This window comes from Rhinoderma darwinii, chromosome 12 (assembly GCF_050947455.1).
Source record: "Rhinoderma darwinii isolate aRhiDar2 chromosome 12, aRhiDar2.hap1, whole genome shotgun sequence".
NCBI lineage: Eukaryota > Metazoa > Chordata > Amphibia > Anura > Rhinodermatidae > Rhinoderma > Rhinoderma darwinii.
In genome coordinates this window covers 29,834,138-29,857,159 of record NC_134698.1, presented here as the reverse complement: position 1 = coordinate 29,857,159, position 23,022 = coordinate 29,834,138, and the positions used below count along the sequence as shown (strand labels likewise).

The following is a 23,022-nucleotide window of genomic DNA, read 5'->3' as shown; positions in this document are numbered from 1 at the left end:
AACATTTCCCAAACTGGAAAGTTTGTTGCTACAACAAACTTTCCCGAGGACCCATTGCGGGTGCTGCCGTCTGTTGCATGGCAAAACCGGAGGCCATTCATGGAAACCTATGAGGACCAGCTTGTCCTCATAGGCTTCCTATCAGTGTGACGGTCAACGTCACGCTGACAGTTTATAACACGTTACACTATCTAGGTAGTGTAATGTATTATAGCAGCCATCAGTGCTGCAGGTCTTCAAGTAAAAAAAAAAAAAAAGTAAGATTTTTTTTTTTGTATTAGTGTAAAAACAAGTTAGAAGTTCCAAAAACAGAAAATGCTTTTTTCCTATAATAAGTCTTTTATTATAGGAAAAAAATGAACCGTTTAAAAAGTACACATATTTGGTATCAACGCGTTCGTAACGACCCCAACTATTAAACTATAATATTATTTTTCTCGCACGATGAAAACCGCAAAAAAATAATTAAAAAACAATACTGGAATCACAATTTTTTTTGTCATCACACCTCGCAAAATATAGAATAAAAAGTGATCAAAAATGTGCATGTATCGCAAAATATTACCAATAAAAGATACAACCCATCCCGCAAAAACAAGCCCTTACACAGCTTTTTTGACTGAAAAATAAAAAAATTATGGCTCTCAGAATATGTTGACACAAAAAATAAATAATTTTATAGAAGTGATTTTTTTTGTTGCGCAAACGCCACAAAACATTAAAAAAACTATATACCTATGGTATCGCCGTAATCGTACCGACCTGCAGAATAAAGTAAAATATCATTTATAGCGCACAGCGATTACTGTAAAAAAAAAAAAAAAAAAATGACAAAAAACATTGTCATAATGTATGTTTTTTTTGTCACTTTGCTTGCCAAAAAATAAAATAAAAAGTGAAAAAAAAAATCACATGTACCCTAAAATAGTACCAATGAAAACTACAGATTGTAACGTAACAAATAAGCCTTCGCAGAGAAAAAAATAAAAAAAAGTTCTGGCGCTCAGAATATAGCGACAGAAATTGTGCAGTGTCCAAAAGCGGATAAGATTGGGCACCATTTATCAGTGCGACACCGGCCACACATCTATGAATTATTTATTTACCCCATTATTATATCCTCTTATTATGCCCTGATGTACTCCGCACAGCTTACATATGCCCCCACATTCTAAACTGAAATACCAGTAAAACCCCAAACCAGGGGCGTAGTTAAAGGCTCATGGGCCCCGATGCAAAAGTTCTTATTGGGCCCCCCCGCAAACTCCTCATGGCCGACGGTCCGCAGCTGTCAGCTGCATCGCTGGGTCTCCTAAGTGACCCAACAATGCAGCACTAGCAGCCGGGGCATCACTAAGGCTGGGTTCACACCCTATTTACGGACGTAATTCTGACGTTTTAGCATTTAATTACGTCCGAAAATGCGGCTCAAAAGCGTTGGCAAACATCTGCCCATTCATTTGAATGGGTCTTACGATGGTCTGTGCCGACGGTCATTTTTTTTACGCGCCGCTGTCAAAAGGCGGCGCGTAAAAAAGACGCCCGCGTCAAAGAAGTGCCTGTCACTTCTTCAGACGTAAATGGAGCCGTTTTCCATGGACTCCATGGAAAAACGGCTCCAATTACGTCCTTAATGGACGCAGCGAAAGACGCCTGCACATGCCTTTACATCTGAAATTACGGTGCTGTTTTCTCCTTAGTAATGGCCGCTGGCTGATTGACAACCTCCATTACTAAGGCGGGGCTTAATGTTAGCAGGTGCAGAGGCCAACACTAACCTCCATTATTACCCCGGGACCCACCGCCACCAGGGGTACTGGGAAGAGCCGGGTACGAACCAGTACCCAACCATCTGCAGTGACGGTCAGGCACTGGGGCGGCCGCAGGCTGATAGTATTAGGCTGGGGAAGGCCAAAAACAGTGGCACCTACCACCCTGGTAATGCTGCTGCTGTGTTGTATCTGGCTGGTTATGAAAATTGGGGGGGGGGGGACCCGACATCGTTCTTTCCAATTTTTTATTTTTTTATTTTTTTTTAAATGAAGTGGGGTCCCCCCCATTTTTCATAACCAGCCAGATACAATAAAGCAGCAGCAGCCTAGCATTACCAGGGTGGGAAGGGCCACTGTATCTGGCCTTTCTCAGCCTGATAATACCAGCCTGTGGCCGCCCCAGTGGCCGACCATCACTACGGATCGTACCCGGCTCTTCCCAGCACCCCTGGTGGCGGTGGGTACCGGGGTAATAAAGGGGGTTAGTGTTCGCCTCTGCATCGGCTAACTCTAAGCCCCGCCTTAGCAATGGATGCTGTCAATCAGCCGGCGGCCATTACTGGTAGTAATATAGTAAAAAAAAAAAAAACAAAGACATAGAAAAAATATTTTATTGAAATAAAAAAAACCCCCACACAACCCTCATTAACCATTTTATTGATAATAAAAAAAAAGCCGTCATCGAAGTAGTCCTGCAATCCGTCGTAGTCCAACGACCGAACGTGTAAGAAAACACACAATAAAAACGATTAGTAACACATGTGTTAGACTTAGATACAGGGCCCATGTGTGATACTGTCTGTGGGACCCTGTATCTAAGCCTACCACAAGGTAGGCTTAGATACAGGGTCCAGCAGACAGTAATCTTATACAGTATAAGATTACTGTGCGCTGGACCCTGTATCTAAGCCTACCATGTGATTGGCTTAGATACAGGGCCCAGCAGACAGGATCACACAATCTGTGATCCTGTCTCATGGGCCCCCTAAGCCTGCTACATCGTAGGCTTAGGGGTTGTGCAGTCCCTAAACATTGATGGCCTATCCACAGGATAGGCCATCAATAGCTGATGTGTCGGGGTCTGTCTCCCGGGACCCGCCAATCAGCTGTTTTGAAGGGGCTGCAGCACTCGTACGAGAGCTGCTTCCCCTTCATTTCACTACTCGCTCACACTGTGAATCGCCGACACCGATTCACAGTGTGACAGGAATGAAGGGGAGCAGTTCTCGTACGAGTGCTGCGGCCCCTTTAAAATAGCTGATTGGCGGGTCCCGGGAGTCTGACCCCGCCAGTCTGGGCTAATCTTACCTTCCTCTTAAGCCGCGGTGGTAGTTCTGTCGTCTCGATGCTGTGCGCGGCGCATAGCGCTGTGACGTCATGCGCTGCGCACAGCGCTTGACGTCAGGACCTCCGCTGCGATCCGGAACCTAAGTACAGTCTGTTACTATAGTAACAGGGGCCCGCGGCCCGAGTTACTATAGTAACTTTTTATTAATGTGGTGCGGGGGGCCTTGGGCCCCCCTGGCTTCGGGGCCCAGTCGCAATTGCGACCGCTGCGACCCCTATAGCTACGCCAGTGCCCCAAACAAAACTATTACCAAGCAAAATCTGCGCTTCAAAAGCCAAATGTCGCTCCTTCCCTTCTGAGCTCTGCCGTGGGTCCAAACAGCAGTTTATTACCACATATGGGGTATTTCCGTAATCGTGAGAAATAGCTTTACAAGTTTTGGGGTGCTTTTTATTCTTTATTCCTTGTAAAAAAAATAAATTTTTTTATGTTTTCAGAAAAAAAAGATTTTCATTTTCACAGACCTATTCCAATAAACATAGCAAAAGACCTGTCTGGTCAACATGCTAACTATACCCCTAGATAAATTCCTTGAGGTGTGTAGTTTCCAAAATCACTTTTGGGGAGATTCCACTGTTTTGGCTCCACAAGACCTATTCAAACCTGACATGGTGCCTAAAATATATTTAAAAAAAAGTAGACCCCAAAATCCTCTGTGCTCCTTTGTTTCTGAGGCCGGTACTTTAGTCCATTATCACACTAGATATTTCTAAAAACTGCAGAATCTGGGCAATAAATATTGAGTTGCGTTTCTCTGGTAAAACCTTCTGTGTTACAGATTTTTTTTTTTATTACAAATGAATTTCGGCAAAAAAAAATTAATTTGTAAATTTCACCTCTACTTTGCGTTAATTCCTGTGAAACGCCTAAAGGGTTAATAAACTTTATGAATGCTGTTTTGAATACTTTGAGGGTGAAGTTTTAAAATGGGGTGATTTCTGGGGTCTATCTAGTACATAAGGCCCTCAAAGACACTTTAGAACTGAACTGGTCCTTGACAAAATAGCCTTTTGAAATTTTCTTGCTAAATTGCTGCTAAAGTTCTAAGCCTTGTAACGTCCTAGAAAAAGAAAATAATGTTCAAAAAAACAATGCAAATATAAAGTAGACATGGGGGATGTTAATTAGCAACAATTTTGCGTGGTATTACTATCTGTTTTACGAGTAGATTATATTTAAAATTTGAAAAATTATAATTTCTTTACATTTTGATCTTTTTCACAAATAAGCTATGAATTTATTAACCACATTTTTCCACTAACATAAAGCACAATATGTCACGAGAAAACAATCTCTGAATCGCTTGGATAGGCAAAAGCATTCCGGAGTTGTTACCACATAAAATGACACATGTCAGATTTGAAGAAATGGGGCTGGTCATTGAGGCATCGATGACCCTTGGTCCTGAAAGGGTTAATATTGACAGTGACATCAAAGATCAAAAGGTATTAAAAATGATCCAATGTGTGGTACGTTTTATAGCATTCAGAGATACATAGGGCTGGCTTTGATGGGTAGTCTGGACAAAAATATCAAGTGTCACTTCTTTTGCCACTTAGAGCATACTGCATGCTCTTTGGAGATATTTTCTGGTCTCCGTTGAGGGAATAGTGGTCTTTTATCATCTTCACAATCTAGTGGATGTGAGGGGGGGGAACATTTTTTTTAAACAAGAGGTCCTCAATCACTTTCTCTTGGTGTGTGAGGAATGTGTCAGTAGTGACAGACTTTTGGAAAGCACAAAGGAATTGTATGTGGCTACTTGAAAAAGGTAGATGGCAATTTTTTTGTACCAAGCCTACGACGTCCTCATTAGTTATTACTATGTACTCCTGGATAGCTTGGTCGGCCAGATCCACAGCACCCATGTTCGTGTTAAAAGCAAAAACCTGTTTGCATTTTAGATTGAGTGGTGGATCCGATTTCTGTTACTCCCACGGTGGCATCTGAGCGTATGGTGCTTAAAAGAAAAAGATTTTTTTTTTGTCTTTGTATCTGACTGCAAGAAGCTCATCACTGTTGAGGTTGACTCCCACTTTTTTTAATTTAACGCTGCCAAGTGTTTGTGGGAACCCCAGACGATTTTTTTGAATGGTCCCACAAGCTTCTGTATTTTGTGTTTGCAGACAATTGTCAGTGTTCAGTTCACACACAATTTTGCCGTTTGTCCCCGTGTATGGAGGACAACCCAGTGGACTTGGCTTTCGATCCTTGCCCATATAGATCCTGAAAGCAGATGTATAGCCTGATGAGCTTTCACACATTTTATGTAGGTTGACTCTGTATCGAGCCCTCTTTCCAGGGAGATATAGCTTTAAGTTAAGCGACCCTTTGAATTTTACCAGGGATTCGTCTATTGTGTGGGGATCTTTTGTGTGGGGGTTTAGAGGGTCAAAAATGTATCTATCTGAAAACATGCTGAGAAGAGGTCTGGTTTTATAGAGCCGGTCAAAGTCTACAGCATTGTTTTGTGGGCAATCTCAAAAGCGCGTTTCATAACACTTTCTGCTCATCACTGCGGAAAAGGTGGGAGTACAGTGCACGGAGCATGAGGCCCAGTATGAACTGATGGTCGATTTTCTGACGACCCATTGTCCACGTTAGACCTTAAAATTTCTTTATTTCATTAATATTAGGCCCCCAGGTTCGCCATCTTTGTGCTCATCCGGCAGGGCTTAATATAAGCCTGTCAGAAAGACAATATACAGCAGGCTTTTTTTTAATGTAAAAAATAAATAAAATTAAAAGTTAAAAAAAATACCTTTTCCAATTTCCCCCCTAGAGCATAGTAAAAAAATAAATAAATAAACATAGTTGGTATCGCCGCGTTCGTAAAAGTCTGAACTATTACAATATATCATTATTTAACCCACACGGTGTACGCCATAAAAAAAAAAAATTGTAAACGCCAGAATAGCTATTTTTACACTTAGTTTTTTACTTGTAAAATATAGAAAAAACTATATATATTTGGTATCGCCGTAATCGTATTGACCCGCAGAATAAAGTTAACATGTTGTTTTAATTGCACATTAAATTCCGTAAAAGCGGAGCACAAAGAACAATGGAGGAATCGCTGTGTTTTTGTTATTTTCTACCCCACAAATTATTTTTTTTAGTACATTATATAGCACAATAAATGGTGCTACGAAAAACGACAACTCGTCCCGCAAAAATCCAAGCCCTCATAGGACTATATCGACGGAAAAATAAAAAAAGTTATGGCTTTTGGAAGGTGGGGAGGAAAAAACCAAAATTAAAATCTGAAAGTTGTTTACGACGGGAAGGGGTTAATGTTGATGATTATAGCTAACCGTTAATGAAAACACTATTTAGTGTCACAGAAAATTAGAATAGGATATAAGCCCAATTTAAAAAATTATTTTTAATACGGAAATGTTGGCCTACTGAAAAGTATGTCCAGTATATGCACTCAATACTTGGTCGGGGCTCCTTTTGCATGAGTTACTGCATCAATGCGGCGTGGCATGGAGGCGATCAGCCTGTGGCACTGCTGAGGTGTTATCAATGCGGCGTGGCATGGAGGCGATCAGCCTGTGGCACTGCTGAGGTGTTATCAATGCGGCGTGGCATGGAGGCGATCAGCCTGTGGCACTGCTGAGGTGTGATCAATGTGGTGTGACATGGAGGTGATCAGCCTGTGGCACTGCTGAGGTGTTATGGAAGCCCAGGTTGCTTTGATAGTGGCCTTCAGCTCGTCTGCATTGTTGGGTCTGGCGTCTCATCTTCCTCTTGATAATACCCCATAGATTTTCTATGGCGTTTAGGTCAGGCGAGTTTGTTGTCCAATCCAGCGCAGTGATACTGTGGTTATTAAACCAGGTATTGGCACTTTTGGCAATGACATCAGCATCTCCATAAAGCTTGTCAGTAGAAGGAAGCATGAAGTGCTCTAAAACTTCCTGGTATGTATTTCCTGTGTAAGTGTGTGTGTGTATATACCTAATCTGAATGCGATCTACCTAACTAAGACCACCTAAACTAAGACTACCTGCCTACACTAAGCCATCTATGTGGAGGTGGTTTTGTGCTTTGTTTTGTTTTTTTAACCATTTTGTGTCTTTATATTAGACACACAGGCGCTGCTCGGCACAGTGCTTCTTCTTCCTCGCTGTCCGAGAACGATCTGACTGGAAGGGAGGAAAAACCTTGATACAAGCAGCGCGAAAGTTTGTTGCTGCAACAAACTTTCATGTCATCGACATGATTGGTTTATCATGGTGATCGGGACCGGCACCAATCCGTTCCTTATGTCTTCTCTCCGCACTATGGCTGCTACAAGCAGCCTGTGCTAAGAGATTTAGGGCATAGGGAGAGCGCTGTGCGCTCTGTTCAGGGACCACGTAGATTAACGGGCTGGAGGCACAAGGACCAGCGCTGCAGCCTGTTAATCTACGTGGACTGGCCGCGGAGGGGTTAATCCGTTTCATAACCGTGTACGTGGGAGACCGACCTGACCTGATTCTCAGGTCTGCTGCTATTATTTGTATTTCTTTTTTTTCTCCTTGCAATCAATCCTTGCAATGAAAGGTAACACCTATATTATAATGCTGAAAGCAGATGTCATACCATAATAGATGATGGCAAAAGCTCCCCTCCCTACACAATGACCTAGGCACATGTCACACAGCATGTCCACAAAACTCTCTCATTAAAGGCAATGTGTCATTTTCTTATGCCGAGTTGCTGTAACGCAATTCTCTGAACTGCTGATCACAGCTCAGAGCCGAAGCGCAAACAGGATGGCTGCCTCCATAATAATTGAAAAAATATATGATCAAAAAATATAAACATATTACAAAAAAATATTAAATTTTAGTATATACTTTTAATTCTTAAAAAAAAAAAAAAAAAATATAGGTGATGCATTTTCTTTTAACTGCAGGCAAAATTATAGCATCTAAACAGAAAAAGGGCCATAATCTATTCGCACAAATTGTGGCCCAGGGTTTATGGTGATATGTTTCATGCAGCACTGCTCACGGCTTTGTTTCTACATATACATTATGTGAAGCTTTGACAATAGTGGGACCGTTTACGTGTCGTTTTTGCTCACACCAGCTATTTATTGCCACACAAAGTATATTGATTGCTGCAGCGCTCCAGCATCTTTGACTATAGTTATTTTAACAAGTAGAAAAAGTCTTTAATTGCCTGTTTACTTGTGTGTTGTGACCCGGCAAAGGCAGAATGGTGGCGGAGTGGTTAGCTCTGTTACCTTACAGGACAACATTTGCATGAGTTTCCTCCCCCACACCAAAAACATACAGATAGGGAATTTAGATTGTGCACATGGGTTTCATAGCCGACCAGATTCATGCAAGACTTACATCACCTAGCACAATGCCAAGCATTGGATGGAGTGGTGCAAAGCGCGCTGCCACTGAACTTGGGGTGGAAATGTGTTCTATGGAGTGACGAGTCACGCTTATTTTATATGGCATTCTGATGGAGGAGTGAGTTTAGTAAATGCCAGGAGGAAGTAACCTGCCTGACTGCATTGTTAAAACTGTAAAGTTTAGCGGAGGAGGGATAATGCTATGAAGTTGTTCAGGGGTTGGTCTAGGTCCCTTAGTTCCAGTGAAGGGAAATCTTTATGCTTCAGCATACCGAGACTTTTTGGAAAATTGTGTGCTTACAATTTTGCGGTAACAGTTTGGGGTTTGGCCCTTTTCTGTTCCAGCATGACTGTGCCAGTGCACAAATCAAGGTCCATAATGGCATGGTTGGGTGACTTTGGTGTGGAAGAACTTGACTGGTCTGCACAGAGTCCTAGCCTCAACCCTATCGACCACCTTTGGGATGAACTAGAACGGAGATTGCGAGCCAGGCCCTCTTGTCCATCATCAGTGTCTGACGTCACAAATGCTCTTCTGGATGAATGGGCAAAAATTCCAACAGACACACTCCAAAATCTAGTAGAATGCCTTCTCAGGAGAGTGGAAGTGGATTTAGCTGCAAAGTGGAGGGGCTAACTCCATATTAATGCCTATATATTTAGAATTGGATGACATACAAGCTCCTATAGGTGTAATGTGTAGGTGTCCCAATATTTTTGTTCATATAGTGTATATATGGTCTCCATGCTCCAAGGTATGTATTCTTCCACATGTTACATCTTATTGATTTTTTTATGTTCATTTTCTTTCAGCTGCAGCAGTATAATTTTTACAGTGCAGGCCTGCTCTCTACCCACGATCAATTTCATGAACAGCGTCATCTTAATGGACCAAAAAAGAGAAAAATTAAAGATGAAAAGAAATTTAGAGGTAATTTCAACTTTTAGCAAAAAAAAGTTTTGTAATGTGATTTATTGTCTAGCGTGCATAAATCCAGTTCAAGGCCTTCCAAAGACTTCAAGGTGGTATGTTACCACCATACTGGCATATACAGTACTATACAGACGTTTTAGGCAGCTATGGAAAATGATGCAAAGTAAGAATGCTTTCAGGAATAGAAGTGTTAATAGTTTTTTTTATATTCATTAACAAAATACAAAGTGAATGAACAGAAGAGCAATCTAAATTAAATCCATATTTGTTGTGACCACCCCTTACGTTCAAAACGGCATCAATTCTTCTAGGGAAACTTGCACACATTTTTTTGAAGGAACTCTGCACGTAGGTTGTTCCAAACATCTTGGAGAAATAACCACAAACCATTCGGCATGGACTCTCCCATCGTGCATGACCAGGCTTACATGTTTTGGTTTTTTTTTTGGGGGGGGGGGGATCCATGAATACTGATGACACACGAATGCACTACACAAGGATTTTTGTGAACAAATCAACCGTAAATACAGATCTGTGATTTTGCGGACCGCAAAATCGCCACAGACGTGTGCATAAGGCCTAATAATTGTAAAGTCTGCAGCGGGTGACGCTTCTGCTTTGCTCACCTTTCACGCCGGCGTCATGATGTTTCTGCTGCTCGTGGCCACGTTCCTCTTCTTCTTTCTGCTCACAGCCGCTTTCCTGCACAAGTTTTTATAGGGCGCGGCATTCTCCCTTGCTGATTCTTAAAAGGCCAGATTTTTCACAATTCCCCCAAGCTAATTCCTGAGGGTGAGTGCCTACTTAAAGCACTCTCACTGGTCACCTGGCACTTGAGCAACTTTGGTATGACTTAGGAACCTTTGCAGGAACAAACTATCTGTGTCCCGCTACCGGTCCGTATCCCGCTACCGGTCCGTATCCCGCTACCGGTCCGTATCCCGCTACCGGTCCGTATCCCGCTACCGGTCCGTATCCCGCTACCGGTCCGTATCCCGCTACCGGTCCGTATCCCGCTACCGGTCCGTATCCCGCTACCGGTCCGTATCCCGCTACCGGTCCGTATCCCGCTACCGGTCCGTATCCCGCTACCGGTCCGTATCCCGCTACCGGTCCGTATCCCGCTACCGGTCCGTATCCCGCTACCGGTCCGTATCCCGCTACCGGTCCGTATCCCGCTACCGGTCCGTATCCCGCTACCGGTCCGTATCCCGCTACCTGTGGGCAACCTGTACCCAGCTGTGAGCCTATAGACATGCTACAAAATGCAAACTACGACCTATACCTGCCTGCTACGGTATCATCTGCCAGTGCCTGTACCCATGGTGTACTTCACCGCTGTCTCCTGGTACTTTAGGCTAGCTGCTACTCACACTAAAACTACCTCAAGAAGTAGCGATCTGGTAGTCTCCCCGCAGCGTAGTCCAAATCCTCGTACAGGGGTTAAAGGGTGGATACAGGGGAGGCTACTTAGACAACGCACTTAGAGGTGGCCCAAAGTCAAACTGGTTAAGTAGCGCTCCCCAACATATTAGTTTACCACAGCTTTTTTGTTAATGCAATTAGTTATTTATGTATCCTCATTAGCCTACCTTAAATAGCCGTCACAAAATCCAGGGTCTATCTATATACAAAGACGCATCAGGCAGGGTTGTCCCCTGCTCTATTTGCGCTGGCCATGGAACCATTGACAATTGTGATTAGATCTAATCAGAATGTTGGAGGACTAGAGGTTGGTGGCCGAACTTATAAATTATCTGTTTTTACTAATTGCAAAACCACTTAACTCCCTCCTCAATTTGGTGCAGATCGTAGATAGATTCGCTCTCATTTCTCTTCTACATGTAAACACTAGCAATTCATACATTTTACACTGCAATATGCTGCCCCGCACTTCTAAATTAATTGACATTAACTTTGGCTTCCATCAACCGGAACATTTTGAACCATACCTAGGAGTTAAAATAACTCCCACTATTGACACGCTTTTTAAATGGAACTACTCAAAAATTAGCCTTGAAAGATGGAATTTGCCTTTACTGTCTTGGGTCGGCCAAATGAATGCATTAAAAATGGTCACCTTTCTGCAAATTTTGTACTTATTTTGTATACTCCCCATCTCAGTCCTGCTGTATATTTTAACCTATCTTCAGTGTGCTATTTGTAAGTTTATTTGGAACAACAGACCAGCGCGTATGTCTAGATTAATTATGTATCAACATAAAAGTCTAGGTGGTATGTCTGTACACAACAATTAATCTCCACATAAGTAGGAGTTCAGGCCCCACTTTGGATCGCATTGAAGGCAAATTTAATATAGTCACTTATCTGCTCTTGCGGACCTCTAAGACCTTCCCACCACAAATAAAAGGCCCCTCCTCCATACCTTATCCAGTTATTTCCTGTCCCTCTGGGAAGCATGGATATCTCCTGCCATTGTGGAAGAGCAGGAAAGGAAAAATATCCGCCCAGTCTGGTCTCTGCCTGTCCCTCACGAATGGTGCAGTGAGCAGGGTCGCGGGCGGCTTCGAGCTTCCCTCCCGCTCTATGGCAAAAGTCTTCCGCTGGAGGCAACCCCGTGCTCGGTTCCTTCTGGACACTAGGATCGGTACTGAGCTACCTGGCGGACGGGGATTCTTTTGGCAGGGAATCTCGTTTCTCTTCCTGGGTCTCAGCGTCCTCGGTCACATGTTAAAATGTGACGTGGTCCTATGACGCGCACGCCGACGGCGTCGTGATGCTGATACCCAGACTCCTCATATGATACTACCGGTATGCCCTGCACTATGATGGAAGACACTGAATGTCTTCTAAAAGCTATTCGGGCAACTATGAATATAGAAGATACTAAGGAACCCCTTTCCGTTCAGGATCAGATGTTCCAGGGCCTGGGGGGGAAAGAAGAAAACCTGTATTTACAATTCGTAAGAATGTGAAGAATCTAAGGAGTGGAAGGATCCAGAGAAGAGATCAACTATTTCTGATTCCTTCAAATGGAAATATCCTTTTTCAGGGGAAGATTCTGAGCTCAGGGACTAAGTTCCCAGAGTGGATGCACATGTTGCAGGTATCTCTAAAAACTCCTCATTACCATTTGAAGATATGGGACAAGGCCAAAACCTCCCTAGATGTAAGGGTAAAAGTACCTTCGGCGGTGAGTGTATCGCTACTAAACTGGTGGCTAATATCAGGCCACCTCCAGAAGGGAGTCCCTTGGAGACCGAACCATCACGACAGATGCCAGCAGTCAAGGCTGAGGAACCCACACATCCTCTTCTCTGGCTCAGGGCTTATGGGATCCTCTCATGGCAAAAGCCACTTCCAATCTGAGGGAACTGTCAGCAGTAAAGGAGGCGCTTTGGGCTCTTCAATCATCTCTGCAGGGAAATCATATAAAGGTAATTTCAGACAATATAACCACCATGGCATATCTGAACAAACAGAGAGCAACCAGAAGCAAGAACCTGTACTGAGTAGCAGCTCAAATCTTGATGTGGGCCGAAAAAAAAACATTCTCTCCCTGTCAGCGGTCCATGTAAGAGGCAAAGCGAATATAACCAGATTTTCTCAGCAGTGTCTCTTTGAGTCGAAATTAAATCCTTCTATCTTCAGTCAAATAACCCAAAGATGGGGATGCCAAATCTAGATCCATTTGCTTCAAGGGAGAATTGTTGCTATTTGCTATCAAGTCCCAAAATTGTATTCCCTTTCACACAAGGACGATCCATTGAAGGTAGACTCTTTGTCTCAGAGTTGGCCAAAAAACTCCTCTATGCCTTTCCTCCATTCTCCTTGATACTGAGGGTGTTGGCAAAGATCCAAGAAGAGAATGCCAGGGTAATTCTGATTACTCCTCATGCCCAATGGGGGAACCAAGATCTTCTGGCCCACAGAAGATCTTGGTTCCCTCTTCTCCTATAACTGGCAGCAGGGAATTACTGGTCTCTCCCTCCCTTATCAGACCTGCTACCTCAGGAACCAGTCTTTCATCCAAAGATTCTTTAACTTCGACTGACGGATTGGATGCTGAACGAATGATCCTTAGAAATATGGGGTTTACTGATGCAGTGATTTTCAACTATTTCAAATAGCCGAAAAAAAAATCACTTCCAAGATATATCTGAGTCTGGAAAAAATTCATCCTCTTTTCCCAGCACAAATAGGACAGTTCGTCTAGACCTAGCATCGCATTGATATTAGACTTTTTACAAACGGGTCTAGAAAAAGGCCTAAAAACCAGTACTCTATCGGTGCATATATGAGCTCTGAATTCCTTCTTAGAGAATTCTCTCATTAAGAGATTTTTAAAAGGGTGTGAATGTCTAAATCCAGTAGTCCATTCCACAGTCCCCCTGGGACCTAAACCTAGTGCTATCCGTATAGTCTACGGCTCCCTTTGAACCAATATTGAACATCTCTCTCAGGCTATTAACATTTAAAACCATTTTTCTCCTAGTAATTACAACAGCCAGAAGAATTGGAGAACTACAGGCTTTTTCCTATAAAGCCCCTTACTTTACAGTTTTCCCAGACAAAATCATCCTAAGACACCTTCCTTCCGTCCTTCCTTCCTTCCTTCCTAAGGTTGTATCAAAGTTTAACTGCCAACAGGAAGTTTCATTACCATCCTTTTTTCCCAATCCATCTTCCAGCAAAGAGCGAGAATACCATCACTTAGATGTCAGAATATGTGTTCTGGGTTAACTAGAAAGAGTCGCTGACTTTAGGAAGACCGACCATCTACTTGTCCAATTTCAGTGAAAGATCAAAGGAAAGGCAGCAAGTAAAGCCACGGTGGATTAAGATGACCATTTCTTCTTGTTACCAAACCAGAATGTTTCACCCCCAGTAGGTCTAAAAGTGCATTCTACTACTTCATGGGCTGAAGGGGCTTCCATTTCTATTGACCAGATTTGTCAGGTAGCCACCTGGGCTAATCCTTTAACATTCTTTAAACATTATAAATGAGATGTTTTGTCAGACAGGAACTTGTCTTTTGGGCGTAATGTCCTTTTGGCAGTTGTCCTTGCCTAAATTTAAAATCCTCTGTTATTCCTCCTATGAGTGCTGTTGTGGAGGTGCCAGGAAAAGATGAAAATTACTCTTACATGTAATTGGATTTTCGGTAAGCCTCCACAACGGCACGGGATTCCCCCCCTGAATAGGTTTGTTATTTGACACCTAAAGATTGACTTATTGTATAGAGGTACTCTGTTATTACTGGCTAAGGTATGGAGGAGGGGCCTTTTATTTCTGTGTCCATGTTGTTTCCTGTCCCTCGACAGGCGGGGAATACTCATAGGAGTGCCGTTGTGGAGGTTTGCGGAAAATACAATTACCGGTAAGAGTAATTTTCATCTTTCCAACCAGGCATGAATTTCACTTCTCTTTCTTGGTGGATAGATAGGGGGTCTCACTAAGCTTTTCCTACTACAGGTAAAGGTGATGTCAGTATGTTAACTTGATACACAATTTTCTCGTCCTCCAGTAGTGTTCTGGAGAAAACACTTTCTATCTGAGGTAGTCAGGAACTCGGATAAATGCTGCTCTGATGAAAATTATTGGACTCTATTCACTCACCAGACTAGGAGTGTTAAAGGGAACCGGTCACCAGCATTTCAGCTATTAAATCAGCAATACGTGGTGGAAGTGGTTGAAAAATAATTTTTATGTAACCTATAATTCTTTTCTAAGTAGGCTCGGTACCTTTTAGTATTCCATTTTTTAGTGTTCCTGTGCCGTATGCTAATGAGCATAAAAGAGTAATATCTTTGTTCGAAAAGAGTCATATCTTCGTTCCTGAAGCCTTTCTGAGTTTGCTCCACCTTTTTACTTTTGATTGACCGTTCTTCACCTCTCCCCAGCAAACACGAAATCCTTTGCTTGCGCATTGATGTCCTTTTCTGGCACACAACGGGACACCGTAGCGGCGCATGCGCAGTAACTAGATTTGAGGCCCAGACGAATCAGGGAAGGGTATCGGACCATACATGACGGGCGCACGTGCGCCATCTCAGATGAGATTTCGTCATTCAGGGCGGGCCAGTTTTCTGCAGTGGGCGTGCATAAGAAGAGGAATGAACGAGACTGCTGGATTATTACCATAAAATACGCAAAATGTTTACAGACTGTTATTTACGGTTGGGGGAAATGTTTAGGAGAGGGGATAACGGCAATTAACTTTTTACAGCAGCGGCCAGCGAGGGGTGAGTAGAGTTGAATAGGTGAAATGCTTGTAACAGGTTCCCATTAACAAACCTGTATAGCTCAATCAATACCTCATGTAAATCTAAAACTCCCTTTTATGTTACGATGGGAAAAAAATTTAGTGTTTGAAGTTCCCTTTAAACAATGGCACCAAACATGTGAAACAGCAAGTAAAGTCAGGTGGCACATTACATTATATGAATCAACCAAAGAGATACTACATACAACCTATATGTTTCCAGCCAAGGTTCACTCGTATTACCCTGAAGTGCCCGATGTTTGTTTCAGAGGATGTGCAGAGTTGGGCACCACAGTCCATATCTGGTGGACGTGCGCTAAAGTTACACAATTTTGGTCTGCTATATCTAGAGTTCTCACAGCTGTCCTTGGCTACCCACAACGCAAATACCAAATCGTATCAATTTGTTTTTTTACAGATGCGAATACTCTTGAATCCATGACTTCCCTCAATATATCTTTTATATATTTTACTACTGACTGCCTCCTTTCTGTATATGTACTGTATACACTCTTTGTATAACTTTTAACCGATTGTTCGATTGTGTTGTTTTTTGTTTTATATCGGTTTATATCTATCCTTCTATGTGAGAAATATATTTGTACGCTTTTTATGTATTCAGATTTGGCAATAATACTATAAATGACTTTTGAAACTAATATCTTAATGATTAAAATTAGGGGTACTGAACATACATCAGCACAGTAGTTTATCAGCCTGACTAAATGTATTACTAGGTTAGCAGAAGTCCTTTTGATTCATAATCTACAAATACATGATTTTAAAAGGGACAGTATTTAAATAATAATTTCTTTTTTTAAAGCCAAGTTAAAAAAAGTAAAGAAGAAAAGGAGACATGAAGAGGATTTGTCGGACGATGAAATGCCACATCGTCATCACCGTGCTAAAGTATTTGCAAAATTCTCCCAAGATGCTCCAACTCTAATTGCAAAAAAGAAGCATATGACGATAGAGCAACTAAATGCCCGTCGCAGGAAAGTGTGGTTGACTATTGTAAAGAAAGAATTGCCAAAGGTAATATAAGCTACTATTACAGAGTGAAAGTGCATTTATATTTATATAAAACAAAAGTTTCTTTGTCAAGTAGATGCAAACTCTGTTCCACTAATTATTATTATTTTTTGTTTTATTTGTTCTCTATAAATAAATAATAATGTTGTTTTTATTATTATTATTATTATTATTATTATTATTATTATTATTATCCTAGAGGCAAAAATCTCCCAATAATGTAGTGTTACATACCCTGGCTTTGTATCCCTAGGCAAATTTGCCAGTAACACCTTGGGAAAGCTGTGACAACCGCTATGCGAGCTACGCTGTTTCTGTAACTACAATTCAGCTCTGTGGGACTTACGGAAACAGCGTAGCTCAGCTGTTTCCGTAAATTCATGGTCGGGAATCCCACGATTCCACCACAACACAGCAGAACAGGTTTAGGTAGCCCAGTTCTAGAGATCGGTGCGGATCCCAAAGGTGGGTCCCACATCTATCTGACATTTATGACATATCCTGTGGATATGTCATAAAAGTGTCTGATGGGAAAACCCCTTCGCGCTCAGCGACGTAATAATCTGTCGCGCTAACTGTATCGTTAGCGCTAAGCGACGGATTATTACGTCGCGGGGATAACGGCCATTTCGGCCGTCTTCCCGACACATGCAGGAGCTGTGACAGCTGCTGTCTCGTACAGCAGCTGTCACAGCTCCTACAGCGGGGACCGATCGCTGTGTCCCCGCTGATTAACACCTTAAAAGCCGTGTTCACAATAGTGATCACCGCTTTTTAGGGGTTAAGCTACAATCGCCAGCCTGCTACGCGATAGCGGCTGGCGATGGTGGCTATGGCAACCGGACACCAAACAATGGCGTCCGGCTCTGCCATCGAAGGAAGCCTAGTGGGTACTGACGAAGTCAGGACCCACTATGCTTGCTGTCAGTGAGTAGCTGACAGTTCTAATACACTGCACTATGCATGTAGTGCAGTGTATTAGAATAGCGATCAGGGCCTCCTGCCCTCAAGTCCCCTAATGGGACAAAGTAATAAAGTTAAAAAAAAAGTTAAAAAAAGATGTGTAAAAATAAGAAAATAAAAGTATTAAATGTAAAAATCCCCCCTTTTCCCTTATCAGTCCTTTATTATTAATAAAAATATATAAACAAACAAATAAACTATACATAATTGGTATCGCCGCGTCCGTAACGGCCTGAACTACAAAATTATTTCGTTATTTATCCCGCGCGGTGAACGCCGTAAAAGAAAATAATAATAAACCGTACCAGAAGCACAATTGTTTGGTCACTTCACCTCCCAAAAAATTGAATAAAAAGAGATCAAAAAGTCGCATGTACCGAAAAATGGTCCTGATCGAAACTACAGTTCATTACGCAAAAAATAAGTCCTCGCACGGCTTTATTGATGGAAAAATAAAAAAGTTCTGGCTCTTAGAATAAGGTAACACAAAAAGTGAATGATTGTTTACAAAACGTATTTTATTGTGCAAACGCCATAAGACATAAAAAAAACTATAAACATCTGGTATCGCTGTAATCGTATCGCCCCGCAGAATAAAGTGAATGTGTCATTTATAGCGCACGGTGAACGCTGTAAAAAAAATAGATTAAAAAAACAATAGTAGAATTGCTGTTTTTTAGTCCCCACGCCACCTAAAAATAGAATAAAAACTGATCAAAAAGCTGCATGCACCCCAAGAAAACTACAATGGATTCCTCAAGGGGTCTAGTTTTCAAAATGGGGTCACTTTTGGGGGTTTTCCACTGTTTTGGCACCACAAGACCTCTTCAAACCAGACATGGTGCCTAATAAAAAGGAGGTCTCATAATCCACTGGGTGCTCCTTTGCTTCGGGGGCCGGTGCTTCAGTCCATTACCGCAATAGGGCCACATGTGGGATATTTCTCAAAACTGCAGAATCTGGGCAATAAGTATTAAGTTGCGTTTCTCTGGTAAAACCTTTTGTGTTATAAAAAAAATGGTCTAAAGAGGATTTTCTGACAAAATTTTTTTTTTAATTTCACCTCTACTTTGTTCTAAATTCCTGTGAAACACCTAAAGGGTTCATAAACTTTCTAAATGCTGTTGTGAATACTTTGAGGGGTCTAGTTTCTAAAATGTGGTATTTCATAGGGGTTTCTAATATATGGGTCCATCAAAGCAACTTCAGAACTGAACTGGAACCTAAAAAAATAAATAAATGAGGCAATACTTCGCTTCTTACATTATACTGATAATGAGCCGTGCCCACCCCGAGATGACCCCAGTTTTGACCGTTTGTATAAACGGAGACCCCTATTAGACCGTTTCAGTGCCCGGTTTTCCCAAGCATACACCCCCAAGAAGTGTATTTCTATTGATGAGTCCTTGGTGGATTTTAAAGGGAGGGTTCAATTCCGCGAGTACCTGCCGAGTAAGAGGGCAAGGTATGGCGTGAAGATGTATAAGCTGTGCGAGAGTGCATCAGGGTATACCTACAGGTTTAGGATATATGAAGGGAAGGACACCAGTTCTCAGCCCCCAGAATGCCCCCCCCCCCTTACTGGGAGTTAATGCAAAAATTGTGTGGGATTTGGTGCACCCACTGCTGGACCAGGGTCACCACCTCTACCTGGATAATTTTTATACCGGCGTCCCACTCTTCAACTGCCTCGCTTCCAGTCCTGTGGCATGCGGCACTGCTAGAAGAAATCTGAGAGGCCTCCCTAAGACTCTGCAGGGCAAACAAGAAGGGGTGAGCGCAGGGCACATTCTAGCAGCAACATATTGTGTGTCAAGTACAAAGACAAGAGAGATGTCACACCAGTACCCATGTACCTGTACGAGGTACCAGTACAGAGACCCCTAAACCAGACTGCATCCTGGACTACAATAGGTACATGGGAAGGGTGGACTTGTCAGATCAAGTCCTGAAGCCCTACAGCGCCATGCGGTGTGGTATAAGAAGCTGGCCGGGCACATCATACAGATGGCATTGTACAATGTGTACGTGCTACGTCGATGTACAGGCCAGAGGGGAACTGTCCTGGAATTTCAAGAGGTGATTATCAAGAACCTAATCTTTAGGGACCAGGAACGGGGGGGCACCCAGTACTTCTGGAAGCGAGGCCACACGCATCGTACCAGGGCAACACTTTCCAGGAGAAGTTCCCCAAACTGGCAAGAAGGGAAAAAGTCAAAAGAGGTGCAAAGTCTGCTATAAGAGGGCGATAAGGGATGACACAATATATCAATGTGACACGTGTCCCGAAAAACCAGAGCTCTGTATGAAAGAGTGTTTTAAAATTTATCATACATCCCTTGGTTTATAATTTACCCCAATTTTACTTGCACAGCTTATCCCCCCTTATCTTTCCCTTCTGAGCCCTGCTGTGTGCCCAAGCAGCTGATAACAGCCACATTGAGGGTATTGCCATACCCGGGAGAACCCACATTACAGTTTATGGGGTGTATCTCTCCGGTCAAAATGCTCACTACACCTCTAGATGAATGCCTTAAGGGTGTAGTTTTTAATACGGGGTCACTTCTTGCGGGTTTCAACTGTACTGAGGTTTCTGCACACATGACTTTGCACGAGAAAATCCCCAGTAGGCCAAATGGTGGTCCTTTCGTTCTGAGCCCTCCCATGGGCCCAAACGGCAGTTTATCACCACAAATGGGGTATTGCGTCACTCAGGACAAATTGCGCAACAGAATGGGGTATTTTATTTCTTGTGAAAATAAGAAATTTTGAGCTAAAACGACATATTATTGGAAAAAATATTATTTTTTTTAATTCCCAGCCCAATTCAAATAAGTTCTGTGAAGAAACTATGGGGTCTAAATGGTCACAACACCCATAAATGAATTCCTTGAGGGGTGTAGTTTCCAAAATGGGGTCAGTTCTGGTGGGTTTCCATTGCTTTGATACCTCTGGGGCTCTGCAAATGCGAGATGGCACCCAAAAACCAAACCAGCAAAATCTGCGCTCCAAAGAACACACAGCGCTACTTCATTTCTGAGGCCTCCCATGGGTCCAAACGGCAGTTTATCACCACAAATGGGGTATTTCCGCACTAAGGACAAATTGGGCAACAAAATGGGGTATTTTGTTCCTTGTGAAAATAAAAAATTTTGATCACAAATGACATCTTATTGGAAAAAATGACATTTTTTTAAATTTCACAGCCCAATTCAAATAGGTGCTGTGAAAAAACTGTGCGGTCAAAATGGTAACAACAACCATAAATGAATTCCTTGAGGGGTGCAGTTTCCAAAATGGTGTCACTATTCGGGGATTCCTACTGTTTTGGCACCTCAACACCTCTTCAAACCTGGCATGCTGCCTAAAATATATTCTAATAAAAAAGAGGACTCAAAATACACTAGGTGCTTCTTTGCTTCTAGGGCTTGTGTTTTATTCCACGAGCACACTAGAGCCACATGTGGGACATTTCTAAAAACTGCAGAATCTGGACAATACATATTTTGTAGTGTTTCTCTGGTAAAACCTTCGGTGTTACAGAAAAAAAATGAATAAAATTGAAATTCAGCAAGAAAAATGAAATTTGCAAATTTCACCTAGACTTTGCTTTAATTCTTGTGAAATGCCTGAAGGGTTAAAAAACTTTCTAAATGCTGTTTTGAATACTTTGAGGGGTCTAGTTTTTAAATGGGGTGTTTTATCAGGGTTTCTAATACATAGGCCCCTCAAAGCCTCTTCAGAACTGAAGAAGTACCTTAAAAAAAAAGGCTTTTGAAATTTTCTTAAAAATATGAGAAATTGCTGTTTTAGGTTCTAAGCCTTGTAACGTCCAAGAAAAATAAAAGAATGTTCAAAAGACGATGCCAATCTAAAGTAGACATATGGGAAGTGTGAACTAGTAACTATTTTGGGTGGTATAACCGTCTGTTTTACAAGCAGATGCATTAAAATTCTGAAAAATGCTATTTTTTCCAAATTTTCTCTAAATTTTGCAATTTTTCTCCAATAAACACTGAATATATTGACCAAATTTTACCACGAACATGAAGCCCAATGTGTCACGAGAAAACAATCTCAGAATCGCTTGGATAGGTTTAAGCATTCCGACGTTATTACCACATAAAGTGAAATATGTCAGATTTTAAAAATGGGCTCTGAGCCTTAAGGCCAAAACTAGGCTGCGTCCTTAAGGGGTTAACCCCTTCCCGCCGCAGCCCTTTTTCAGATTTTCATTTTCGTTTTTTCCTCCCCATCTTCCAAAAGCCATAACTTCTTTATTTTTCCGTCGATATAGTCCTATGAGGGCTTGATTTTTGCAGGACCAGTTGTAGTTTTTCGTAACACTGTTTACTTTGGCATATAATGTACTAGGAAACGGGAAAAAATAATAATTTGTGGGGTAGAAAATGAAAAACGGCGATTCCGCCAAGGTTTTTGGCGCGCCGGTTTTACGGAATTCACCGTACAATTAAAACAATACGTTAACTTTATTCTCTGGGTCAATACGATTACGGCAATACCAAATATATATATATTTTGCTACTTTTACAAGTAAAAACATAAGTGTAAAAAATTTATTTTGTGTCGCCAAATTCCGAGAGCCATAATTTTTTTATTTTTCCGTCGATTAAGTGGTATGAGGGCTTATTTTTTGCGGGAAAAGCTGTAGTTTTTATTGATACCATTTTGGTGTACATGTGACATTTTGATCACTTTTTTTATTTCCTTTTTTGTGGGAGATTAGGTGACCAAAAAATAGAGGCGTTTACAATTTTTTATTTTTTTTTCACGGCGTTCACCGTGCGGGTTAAATAATGATATATTGTAATAGTTCAGATTTTTACGGACGCGGCGATACCAATTATGTTTATTTTAATTTTTTTTACTATGCTCTCGGGCGGAAAAAATTGGAAAGGGTTTTTTTTTTAACTTTTTAATTTTAGTTTTTTTTCCATTAAAAAATAACTCATTTTTACTTTTTTTTTTATTAGTCCCCCTACTTCAACCATCGATTGTTAGATCGCTTGCACGATATACTGCAATAATGTATTGCAGTATGTCGTGATTCTGACCGGCATCTATTAAGCCCTGCCAGAGGCAGCGCTTAATAGGTGCACAGAGATGGCGGACCTGGGGGCCTTCATTAGGCCCCCTGGCAGCCATAGCAACCATCGCCCCCCCGCGATTGCATTGGGGGGGGTGCGATGAGCTGTTAGAGGGGGTCGCCCTCTTTCTAACGATTTAAATGCTACGGTCGCTATAGACCGCAGCATTTAACGAGCGCTCGAGCGCGATTTCGCTCGTTACTCTGAAGTGTCGACTGTAACAAACAGCCGACACCAGCATCGTATGGAGCGGATTCACTCCGTGAGCCCGTTCCATACT

The 23,022-nt window shown here is 42.0% G+C and overlaps 1 protein-coding gene across 4 annotated transcripts in view; it reads left to right on the top strand.

The window, feature by feature from the left end:
* INO80 (INO80 complex ATPase subunit) overlaps positions 1–23,022 on the top strand; it is a 324,729-nt gene that overhangs the window by 71,694 nt on the left and 230,013 nt on the right. For all 4 annotated transcript variants that reach the window (XM_075844867.1, XM_075844866.1, XM_075844865.1 and 1 more), the window contains exons 6-7: positions 9,293–9,410; positions 16,463–16,674. In XM_075844867.1, the coding sequence (XP_075700982.1) occupies positions 9,293–9,410; positions 16,463–16,674 (330 nt within the window). The remainder of the gene's footprint in view (positions 1–9,292; positions 9,411–16,462; positions 16,675–23,022) is intronic.